The sequence below is a fragment of the Mya arenaria genome, chromosome 9, assembly GCF_026914265.1.
Source record: "Mya arenaria isolate MELC-2E11 chromosome 9, ASM2691426v1".
Lineage (NCBI taxonomy): Eukaryota > Metazoa > Mollusca > Bivalvia > Myida > Myidae > Mya > Mya arenaria.
Window position 1 is genome coordinate 7,346,527 of NC_069130.1, and position 13,164 is coordinate 7,359,690.

General features: G+C 35.6%; 1 protein-coding gene across 1 annotated transcript in view; it reads right to left on the bottom strand.

Moving 5' to 3' along the window:
* Positions 1 to 13,164, bottom strand: part of LOC128202880 (serine-rich adhesin for platelets-like) — a 45,839-nt gene that overhangs the window by 3,708 nt on the left and 28,967 nt on the right. The window contains exons 13-15 of the mRNA XM_052904050.1: positions 4,511 to 4,678; positions 3,102 to 3,222; positions 1,804 to 1,923 (exon numbers count right to left, since the gene is read on the bottom strand). Coding sequence (XP_052760010.1) covers positions 1,804 to 1,923; positions 3,102 to 3,222; positions 4,511 to 4,678 — 409 coding nt within the window. The remainder of the gene's footprint in view (positions 1 to 1,803; positions 1,924 to 3,101; positions 3,223 to 4,510; positions 4,679 to 13,164) is intronic.

The window sequence follows — 13,164 nt, forward strand, 5'->3', positions numbered from 1 at the left end:
TGCACTTAAGTCACACTTTAGTAAGATCGTGCACTTAAGTCACACTTTAGTAAGATCGTGCACTTTAGTCACACTTAAGTAAGATCGTGCACTTTAGTCACACTTTAGTAAGATCGTGCACTTTAGTCACACTTAAGTAAGATCGTGCACTTTAGTCACACTTTAGTAAGATCGTGCATTTAGTCACACTTAAGTAAGATCGTGCACTTTAGTCACACTTAAGTAAGATCGTGCACTTTAGTCACACTTAAGTAAGATCGTGCACTTTAGTCACACTTAAGTAAGATCGTGCACTTTAGTCCGATTAAGTAAGATCGTGCACTTTAGTCACACTTTAGTAAGATCGTGCACTTTAGTCACACTTTAGTAAGATCGTGCACTTTAGTCACACTTTAGTAAGATCGTGCACTTTAGTCACACTTTAGTAAGATCGTGCACTTTAGTCACACTTAAGTAAGATCGTGCACTTTAGTCACACTTAAGTAAGATCGTGCACTTTAGTCACACTTAAGTAAGATCGTGCACTTTAGTCCGATTAAGTAAGATCGTGCACTTTAGTCACACTTTAGTAAGATCGTGCACTTTAGTCACACTTTAGTAAGATCGTGCACTTTAGTCACACTTAAGTAAGATCGTGCACTTTAGTCACACTTAAGTAAGATCGTGCACTTTAGTCCGATTAAGTAAGATCGTGCACTTTAGTCACACTTTAGTAAGATCGTGCACTTTAGTCACACTTTAGTAAGATCGTGCACTTTAGTCACACTTAAGTAAGATCGTGCACTTTAGTCACACTTAAGTAAGATCGTGCACTTTAGTCACACTTAAGTAAGATCGTGCACTTTAGTCACACTTAAGTAAGATCGTGCACTTTAGTCACACTTAAGTAAGATCGTGCACTTTAGTCACACTTAAGTAAGATCGTGCACTTTAGTCACACTTAAGTAAGATCGTGCACTTTAGTCACACTTAAGTAAGATCGTGCACTTTAGTCACACTTAAGTAAGATCGTGCACTTTAGTCCGATTAAGTAAGATCGTGCACTTTAGTCACACTTAAGTAAGATCGTGCACTTTAGTCACACTTAAGTAAGATCGTGCACTTTAGTCACACTTAAGTAAGATCGTGCACTTTAGTCACACTTAAGTAAGATCGTGCACTTTAGTCACACTTAAGTAAGATCGTGCACTTTAGTCACACTTAAGTAAGATCGTGCACTTTAGTCACACTTAAGTAAGATCGTGCACTTTAGTCACACTTAAGTAAGATCGTGCACTTTAGTCACACTTAAGTAAGATCGTGCACTTAAGTCACACTTAAGTAAGATCGTGCACTTTAGTCATACTTTAGTAAGATCGTGCACTTTAGTCACACTTAAGTAAGATCGTGCACTTTAGTCACACTTAAGTAAGATCGTGCACTTTAGTCACACTTTAGTAAGATCGTGCACTTTAGTCACACTTTAGTAAGATCGTGCACTTGAATCACACCTAAGTAAGATCGTGCACTTAAGTCACACTTAAGTAAGATCGTATACTTTAATCAACATCAGTAAAATCGTGCATTTAAGTCTCACCTCAGTAACATCGTGCACTTTATTCATACCTAAGGTATATCGTGCATTTAAGTAATACCTTGGAAAAAGCGTGTACTTAATCAGATTTCAATTTAACTTTTACGCCAGTCACTCATTTTGGTTGAACATTTATTTCATCAAATATTAGTTATTATTATGTATCCGACATCAAAACCTTTAATTGACCACTATGTACGCAATATTTCTAAAAGGTATATATAACTAACCATCTTGTCCCCGCACACTGTTCCATCAAATGGGAAGAACTGGCCCAAACAGGACGACTGTCCCTCGACACTGCACTTCATGGCGTAGCACACTGAATCCCAATCACTGTACAGGGACTCCTGGAGAAGAAAATAATCATAATTAATAATAATACGTATAGGAATAATAAAAAAAAGTTATCCTAATCTTTCGGGCGATACATAACTAGAGCCATCAACGAATGTGATAGGGCCACGAGTGACAGTATCTTTGACTGAGGGTGCAATTTAGGTTATAGACATCTAAATAAATTTCCTATATATCCTATAGTTAATTTACCGATGTTCACATAAATAAAAATGGTTTCTCCATTTTTGCGCTAAATATTAATCAACTTTGGAAAAAAAGTTTCTTATACGAAAAACATAACGTAAACACGTTGTATCCATAAAGTTGCGCAATTCCGCTTAGTAGTACAAACAGTGGCGTGAAAATGTAAACAATATAAACAATAAAAATGTAGATTAAGTAGATCCAGCATGTTGAGCAAGTTTAAAAAATAACAACGAACTATCAGCTTCTACCCCCCAAAAAGGGTGGAAAGAAGCCAATAGTCTGAGATGGTATGATGCTTTGATTCACTAGCATGTGTCAATAGATAAAAACAAAAATCATGTTATACTACTTCTGAAATGGTGTTATTTGCCCTTTAGGTATGTTCAAAGTCATGTGCGTTATTCCATGGAATATTGAAATGTTTCATCATTTAAATTGATTTATATACTACTATTTTATGCACAATGAACTAAGAATAAAGTAAACTATCATCATTCGGGTGAGAATCACTAACACATTGATTGTCAAGGGAGGCAATTTTGGAACAACAGTGGATGGGGGCAAAATTAAATTGATATTAACCGACCTTTCAATGTCCATTCATTTCTTTCAATATACAGTAAAGTATAGTATATAACTTTAGAACTGAATCATTTTTGTCCATATCAAGGGAGGCATGTTGGGACACAAAGGTATATAGCTCTAGTAGTACACACACGTGATCAATGTTAAATATTGATGCATCAACTTTCATTCAGTTCCCTCCGAAATTTACGTTGTGTTAAAAAGTAAATTCATTTGCTGAATTTGAATAAATTTATAAAGGGTTGTGCATTTGACAACATTTATGCTTGTTATATAAGATCGTATTATTTCTATGATAGAACCCGCCAAAACAGGTCTGAGCTCTGATTATTATTCTGTTATTTACTGACAAGCATGGCGGGTGATTGATTGGATGGATGGATAGATAGAAATTTACCCTGCAGACAACGGCGTCGTTGCCATAGGTCATGTTACACTGCTGGTCGGCTGAGTATATGAGGCCCGGCATCTGGTCGGTTAAACTGGACACTTCAGGCAGGTTGGTCAGGCAACTGTCACTGTGAATAGAGAAAAGGATATTTTATTTACTATTCGTTAAAATAGATATAAATTTGCATTTTAAAATTCTCCCCTAAATACCTATTTATAGAACAAATGCTTTAAAAATACAGAGAAATGCCACGGTTCGTGTATGCAGATACTATTTGAAAAGATCATATGAATATATGCGGATAAATATTAAACTTTTCCAGTTAAGATGATATTTTAAGCATGGTATACATATGTTGAAAACATCTTTAGATTGAGGACAATTCTAAGGCGAGCAAGTGGTCGCACAAATACAGCAAGTAGATCTAGCTAATGAAAAGTAAATCTTACTGAATGGTATTGTCATTAGATCGTAAAAAAATATTTGCTTGACGTCATCGTACTATCTGAAATCAAGTTGAAACCTTGAACTTGAAGTTTTACATCAGAACTGAGAAACGACACGCGTTGGTTTGGGAGATATGGACATTATGTTATTATAACACGAAACTTAAAGGGGCTATACACCGTATGATGAAATAGCGAAAAAAAAAAAGAAAAGAAAATTGTCGAAAACTGACATAAACTTGGTATCGATGTGTACAATGTATTGAAACTTATTAAATGAAGTACCACATAGTGTACAATTAATTTATTTTTCGCATTTTTTTCATTAAAAAAGATTACAAGGTATGTTCATTCCTTATGCGTGATTGGCTAGTCGATGTTTTCACGTGATATTACCAAGTTAGGTATATAGCTGAAATATTCCATCCGTTAAAGGAAAGCCTTCGTAGCACAGTGGATACAACACTGGACTTGGCGACCCCGGTTCGAATCCGGTCTCCAACTCGATTTTTTTTTTACATTTTGGTATTTTTTTACAATTATGATATCAAAGAGTGAAACATTTTATTAAGGTTCGAATCCGGTCTCCAACTCGATTTTGTTTTACATTTTGGTATTTTTTTACAATTATGATGTCAAAGAGTAAAACATTTTATTAAATAATTGTCCTGAGATTCGTTCGAGAAAAAAAACTTTTTTTTGGTGCCAATCTGGTGTACAGTCCCTTTAAGGCGTAAACGGTTGGCATCCATCAAAAATACAAAACAAAACCATGTCCTTGATTGCATAAGGAATATGCGGCATCAGACTGTTTACTTAAAGTTATACTTGTATTTAAAATCAATATAAACAAATGTATATACATAAATTTTGAGTAATAAACCTTTAACTTCTTACTAAATAATGCAGCTATGGAAAATTGTAATAACTAATAAGAAGATTGTAACCGTGTTATTTATTGCAAATTACCTGCCGAGGCCCGCTATGAAGGTCTTGATGGAGGATTGAGAACACTGTGAGAAGGTCCAGGGGTTGGTCCTGAGGGCGGAGTTTGTGATGATCGGTAGGCGGGGCGCCATCAGGTACAGGGAGGAGCTCGCACATGAGTTTCCGCTGCCATCGTGACGCGTGCCTATGCTAAAAACATGGCGGGGTCGTGGTCATTCGGAATACCTCGACCATTTTCAATAAAAAAAACAACCTCGGATGTATATGTAAGGTTTAGAATGTATGCCGGTACATAAGACAGTAGAAGTAGTTCGTAAAAGTTTGAATAATAGTATTAATAAATGGTAGTTTAACGTGTATTATGTATATCTAAGTTTAAATTGATTGTCAGTAAGGTGTATTATTGCATAAATATTTAAGATTCTCAAGAGTTAAGTCATTAAGTTTAACTGCTCTATTGAAATGACCATGCGATCTACTTGCAGCGTAGTTAAACTGTTAAGATTTCTGAAATAGTAAACCGTCCATATACATCCGGTTGTTTTTGATGGACAATGACCGAGGTGTTCCGAATGTTAAAATGAAGGAGCACAAAATGAATTCATTGAAAATAATATGCACTGTTCAAATAACGAAGTATATGACCACAAATGCAAAGCAAAAAATAACTATGAAATTTGATACTTCCTCGGTGTACAGTTGAGGAAATTTCACTAACAGAATACAATGAGGATTCGCGTTGAGTTTTTCCCGATCGCGAATCCTTTGTAAATATATTGCCCGACCGTGAAACAAAAATGCCAGTTTTCAAAAAAAAATGTCATGCACGTTCGGATATTTAACCTTGTATCGTGATTTCCCCGAGCAAACAAATGTTTGATGCACATTTTGTCATATGCAATGTATCTCAGACCATGGTTTATTCGTTTTGACATAACACAGGAAATCGGCCCCTACTGTGACATCAGTGCAACTAGCAGGAGATCCACAGCAGGGGATTATCATGCCAAACATTCCTTAAACTAGGCCTTTAACTAGAATTATACATACATAGCTTAGAAAAAGAAACACACATCAAAGACTTGAAGTCAATGACAGCTAATTATTTCTGTTCAGTGGTGCATTCGTAATGTACATTTGGCTGTTAGAGCGGCAACGCGTATTAAATGAAACCCAACATATGTCCATGCAAAGGGACATTTGGTAATTTAAGAATTAAATTTTTCACTGCAAAGAGACAAAAGTATTCCGTCCTAAAAGGTAAAGTTGCCGCAGTATTTATCCCATTGAAGGACTGCAATAGCTATGTTTGTAGAAAATATGTGGACGTTATTTCAATCAGAATGAAGCTAAATGTTGCTTATTTAAGTGCCGTTATCTAAACTAAACTTATCCAGGCAATATGTGGCGAGTTTTACTAGTTCATGAGGTTTATTCCAAGATATGATATGACATGTGCTGAATAAGAAGATATAGTTATGCTGGATAGTTTAGTTTAGTATAACTGGTTAGTTAAGTATTACTGAAATACAAAAAATGATCTCTAAATGACCTACAATGCATGATGGAATCTTTAAAGGACTTAAGATCTTATTTGAATTATCATATTTAATACAACACAGTAAAACTGCGATCGCTCGAGGTCGCCAAAACCTCGAGGGAACCGATGTTTCGAATGACCCGATTTTCAATGTTCCAGTTTGATATGAAATATCTTTCAGTGTATTTTAAATTTGAAGTCGTCAAACATGCTGTTTACTAAGACACCGATTATGTGTTGCGTTGTGGAAATCGCTAATATGTTCCAAAGTTGACGTAAACTTAATAACGCGAAAGAAAAAAACAACAACAATAACTAGAAATGTTTATTTTTAACAAAAAAAACAACACATTTTCGTAACAAGCAACATTTGAATGACAGTACATATTGTGGCATTAGTCAGATTTAAGTTTCGCAAAATCAAAGATTGTTGATTGGCGCATCTTGTCGGTCTCGCGAAACTGTTCAATCGTAATGCGACGTGACAGCGTACAGAGCGTCTGAAGATCACGGTCAGCATTGGCAGTGAATTCAAAGAACCTTCTGACCACATCTAAAGCGTTAACTTCTCGTCATTAACTTCTCATAATTATCGTCTCAAATGCCCATTTCAACTTATATCGGTCATGCGTTAACAATGAAAAACGGGTTTTCACACCTTATCAAATTGCCTTTCAACTGTCATTGCAATTTTTACAACTTGCAAAAATTTGAACACCTAGCAATTGTTTGTTTATTTTGGAACACGCGTTCGGGAAAAAGTGTGAAATTATGTCTTCGAGGGAGCCATAAGGTTATGTGCACGATTTGTGTACTTGGGACCGAGGATATTGCTCGACTGCTCGACATAATTAGGTTTCGATGCAGCGTAAGTATATTTTATATGAACTTCAATTATCTGGCGGCCGTTTTGATATAGGATTTTAATCGTGACTTCAATTATCTGGCGACCGTTTTGATATAGGATTTTAATCGTGACTTCAATTATCTGGCGACCGTTTTGATATGGATTTTAGTTGTGACTTCAATTAGCTCGCGGCTGTTTTGAAATGGATTTTAGTTGTGACTTCAATTAGCTCGCGGCTGTTTTGAAATGGATTTTATTCGTAACTTCAATTTTCTGGCGGCCGTTTTGATAAAGGATTTTAATCATGACTTCAATTACCTGACAGTCGTTTTTTGATAAAGGATTTTTAGCCGTAACCTCAATTATCTGGTGGCCGTTTTGGTATGGATTTTAGCCGAAACTTTAATTATCTGGCGGCATTTTTGATGAAGGATTTTAGTTGAAACTTCAAATATCTGGCGGCCGTTTTGATATGTTTTTTAGTCGTGACAATATCCGGCGGCCGTTTTGATATGGATTTTAGTCGTGACTTCAATTATCCGGCGGCCGTTTTGATATGGATTTTAGTCGTGACTTCAATTATCCGGCGGTCGTTTTGATATGAATTTAGTCGTGACCTCAATTATCCGGCGGCCGTTTTGATATGGATTTTAGTCTTGACTTCAATTATCTGGCGGTCGTTTTGATATGGATTTTAGTCGTGACTTCAGTTATCCGGCGGTCGTTTTGATATGAATTTAGTCGTGACCTCAATTATCCGGCGGCCGTTTTGATATGGATTTTAGTCGTGACTTCAATTATCCGGCGGCCGTTTTGATATGGATTTTAGTCGTGACTTCAATTATCCGGCGGCCGTTTTGATATGGATTTTAGTCGTGACTTCAATTATCCGGCGGCCGTTTTGATATGGATTTTAGTCGTGACTTCAGTTATCCGGCGGTCGTTTTGATATGAATTTAGTCGTGACCCCAATTATCCGGCGGCCGTTTTGATATGGATTTTAGTCGTGACTTCAGTTATCCGGCGGTCGTTTTGATATGAATTTAGTCGTGACCTCAATTATCCGGCGGTCGTTTTGATATGGATTTTAGTCGTGACTTCAATTATCTGGCGGTCGTTTTGATAAAGAATGTTAGTCGTAACTTTCATTTTCTGGCCGTCGTTTTAATAAAGAATTTTAGATGCGACTTCAATTATCTGGCGGTCATTTTAATAAAGAATTTTAGTCGTAACTTCAATTCTTTGGCGGTTTTTTTTAATAAAGGATGTTAGTCGTAACTTAAATTATCTGGCGGCCGTTTTAATAAAGGATTTTAGTCGTAACTTCAATTATCTGGCGGCCGTTTTAATAAAGGATTTTAGTCGTAGCTTCAATTGTCTGACGGCCGTTTTAATGAAAGATTTTAGTCGTAACTTCAATTATCTGGCGACCGTTTTAGTAAAGGATTTTAGTCGTAACTTAAATTATCTTGGGCCGTTTTAATAAAGGATTTTTAGCCGTAACTTCAATTATCTGGCGGCAGTTTGGTAATGGATTTTAGTCGTGAATTCAATTATCTGGCGACATTTGATAAAATATTGAATTCGTGGCTTCAATTATCTGGCGGTCGTTTTGTTAAAGGATTTTAGTCGTAACTTCAATTATCTGGCGGCCGTTTTAGTAAAGGATTTTAGTCGTAACTTAAATTATCTTGGGCCGTTTTAATAAAGGATTTTTAGCCGTAAATTCAATTATCTGGCGGCAGTTTGGTAATGGGTTTTAGTCGTGAATTCAATTATCTGGCGACATTTGATAAAATATTGAATTCGTGGCTTCAATTATCTGGCGGTCGTTTTGATAAAGGATTTAGTCGTTACTTCAATTAACTGAGGGACGTTTAAATAAAGGATTTTTAGCCGTAACTTCAATTATCTGGCGGTCGTTTTGATAAAGGATTTTAGTCGTAACTTCAATTGACTGAGGGACGTTTAATAAAGGATTTTTAGCCGTAACTTCAATTATCTGGCGGTCGTTTTGATAAATGATTTTAGTCGTCACTTCAACAGTCTGGGAACCGTTTTCATAAACTTTAAGGATTTTGGTCGATACCTAAATTAACTGAGGGACGTTTTAATAAAGGATATTCGTCGTGACTTCAATTATCTGGCGGCCGTACAAAGGGTACAAAAGGCAATACATCGTTTTGTACATGAATTCTTGATCTATTGCCATGTTGGCTATGGTTTGATTCACGCAAATATGTAGCTTTATAATGAAACTATGGCACTAAGATAATTTCAATCTACGACTAACTTCGACAAAGATTGAAACGGCTCCCTGGAATGTAATTCAATAATAATGTTTTGTAAGCGAAATAATGCGTTGCAATATTGTGATCTAGATTGGGGTCATGCTAAAACGTTTTGATGACTATTAAAGGTTTTAAAACTATTAAATTGAGTCGGCAAGTGAGAGGGCATTTTACTTTAAACCTTGTACAAGGACATTCTATTGTCAGTAAAAATTATCAACTTCGGTGTTAGGCACAAAGCTATATTTAATGTTTACGACCATTTAAATCATCCGTGGCTACATCAATACAGGAAATTAAAGTATACAATACCGAATGGAATAATTAATTTAAAAATAGGTATATCACATGGTAAGAATGGACCAGGGGTAAAAAATTATAAGAACACACCGCAGTCAAGTATTCAAGTGTTGAATAGGCTATTCCATTGATCGCTTGGAACGGGTTATGCTCGAGACACTTAAATTGAATGTTTTATAGTTCCCACTTAAATGTAATTATAAACGGGGTCCGTTTAGAGGTTTGTCGTTTATCACTGTAATGAATAATGATTAAGATATTCACTGGCATTAGAATTGACCGTATATGCGCATGGGTGGTCCGTCTAGAGGTTTGTCGTTTATCACTGTAATGAATAATGATTAAGATATTCACTGGCATTAGAATTGACCGTATATGCGCATGGGTGGGGAGTAATGTTATTACTGAATTATGTTAAATCAGGTTAAACGGTGGTCGCTTATCTATACTGCGTACACAGTATGGTTCAGAAATATATTTCAAAACCAAGTAGCCAAATCTGTGTTCATTACGACCACTCGTTCTCCAATCTTAAGGTAAGAATGATAACATTCGAAACTTCGCGCACATGTAATTGGTAAAATAATTATCTTTACCCAACCATGTAGGCAACAGTCAGGGGGATCTCAATTCACCGATGATATTTTTTTCTGGTTACATCAACAGCTAAGGGGCAATTGCAGAAACTGTATTTTAATAACCGATAATATCCCAGAAATTTTCAGTCTTATATGCACGGACGCTGCGGCAAATTGCGCAGATACAGCAAATACTCAAGTTACAACTCAATGCCATATCTTGCTTAATTCAGGATACTGGCATTCAAGAATACAGAAATAATTGTCTGTACGAATGGCGGGAAGATACGTTATGACGAAATGGTTTTATTAATGGTTAACAGGTTAATACTGTATCTGTGAATTCTTACATGGGCTTTTAATTGCATAAAGCTATAGGCAAAGCCACTATTCACCATAGAACAATGAAAAAAGGTTCGGTTATTTGACATATCCGGATTCATTCAAACTAGAAAGTGTTACCCCCATAGTCGAATATGAGTCTAGAAAATGGTGCATTCAAAGTTTGTAAACATATTTTTGAGGGAGAGTAAATTCCAGTCTGTAATATGGTGCATTCAAAGGTAGAATTTTCTAAACATCAAATATCGATAAAATGTATTACAGAAGCCAAACCATAGATACCCAGTTAATTGTCATATGCTGCTGAAATAGTTATGTATAGGTGAACAATTGCAACTAGCGTAAAACATTTGTTTTTCGGGTCGGTTAAGGGTATGACCAGGTCTCTTTGGCTTGCGATGTTCATGTGTTCTTTCAAACAGCGTGTAACTGTTTGCATGACACAAAACATGCCCAAAAATATAGATAATAAATTATATTAGTCATGTTGGTGCGACACTTACACACATCTTAAATATCTGTTTCTCTCTGAAAACACACACATAAATTGACCATTTTTAAGATAAGACAGGCACTAGCGAGTTTCATAGGTTCAAATTATAAATACAATATAGAACTGGAAAAACATAATAATTTATAGCACGAAAACAAAAAAATTCTGAATTTGTTAAAAATATGGTGATGTGTAAGTTCCTGAAAATGGGAATCATGTCGTGTTTTAGTGCCCCCAATATAAGGAAATAAATATAAACCATATTATAAACTGGCACAGTGGTCAGAGAAATCTCAACCAAATGAATAGGAATGACATAATTATTATCAATGGATGTTTAGAGACTCTGTTATTAATGTGAATGATTATTTCCCAATTTATAGTCAGGCTTAAAGACTTTTACATTACCCAGTGGAGAGAAGCCGTTAACACGTCAAGCGGATTAACATTGTTTCGTGAACTGAAGTTTAACATTAAAATAAGTGATTATTTGACTGTTTTAGAGAACTTAAGCAAAGACTAGCTATATCGAAATTAAGGTTATCCTAACATAAATAAAAAAAGAATGGGAGAGGTATATTATCAGGTGTAGCGAGACAAGATAGAAAACGTGAACTATATAATGTAAATTATTAAAGATGCACTCTTACTCGCAAATAAGATTTACAATTATTAATACAATTGTTTAAGTTTACTCAAAAGGATGTAAAAATGTAAAAAACAATGGTTCTTATGAAGGATACCTACTTAAGGTGCATAAAACACGGTATTTCTACCCAATACACGATAGTAAATCACAGTAAGTCTTTTAGCATTCACCAATCATTTAATTTTTTGGTGTTTTCAGCTATTGAATACACGTTTTCAATATTGTTATCAGTAATTAATATTTCCATAAATGCATTATTTAGTAAGTAGTTAAAGGTTTATCACTCAAAATTTATGTCCGTTATACATGTGTATGTATTGATTTTGAATAAGAGTGTCACTTAAGAGGACGAATTTTATTCTATGATTGTGTGAAATGTATGTAATGACTGAAGGAAAGAGACTCTAGCTTATAATTATATCAATATGCCAAGTATGTACACGTTAATGCAACTGCTTAATGCAAAAACTGTACAGCTCATACTCTCACAGATGGTCAGTTTTGACCTTTATTTTTTTTGTCTCAGAATCAGATGATTTTGACATCAATACCTTTAATTCAGTCAAATAAGACAACTCACTAAAGAACATGTCTCAATTGTTTACAAAACTGCCAAAACTGACATCAATGCAAAAGTTGGCTCATTCCCAAACTTAGCTGAAACCCTATTGTATGAATATTGTTTTGTGTTTGTGTCTGGACTGGACTCCTTTGTATACTTTTGAATAGGAACTTAATCTTGGGTGCGGTATCTGCATTTCCCTAAGTAAACGAATGTTTGATGCTCATTTTCACATGCAATTTATCTCAGACCATTTAATTTAAACTTATTTAATTTTAGAACGATTGTGAAACAAGCTATTGCAACTTATATTAATCACTCTCGTTGACACGATGTTGCGCGAGAGTGTGGTCTTGTGTTGTGGGGAAAACGTAGTACCCGGAGAAAACCCATTTGTCCGGCTTGGTGACCACTAACCAAACTCACATGCGCCCAGGCCGGGAATCGAACCAGGGTCGCCTTGGTGAGAAGCGAGTGCTCTAACCAGACAACCAATAAGCATCTCAGACCATTTGACTGTTCGTTTCGACGTAACTTACATAAAATCACCCTGGAAAAGAAACACACCTCAAACATTCAAAGTCAATGACTGTTAATTATTCCTGCTCAGTGGTACATTCGTAATGTACATTTGGCCGTTAGAGCGGCATAGCGTATTAAATGAAACCCAACATATGTCAATGCCAAGGGACATATGCTTATTTAAGAAAAAAAGGTTTCCCTGAAAAGAGGCAAAGTATTGCGATCTAAAAGGTAAAATTGTCGCAGTATTTATCCCTTAGAGGGATTTTCTACTGAATAGTTTGTCTGTACATCTATGGTTTGCATGGTTGTTATGTCTGACTGAGTTTAGTTTTGTTGAATAATAAAATTTGGCTTGATAGTTTAGCTTCCTGGTGTGTTTAGTTTTGGTGAATAAGTTAGATGTGCTAAAGAGTTTAGTTTTTGCAGCATTGTTTGATCGGAATGGCCAAAAGGACGCCAACAACCGTTTTAAACACAAAGTGCTGTCAAGAGTTATCACCTCTGACTTAGCCCATATGTAAATCCAATTGCCCCTCTAGTGACCACAA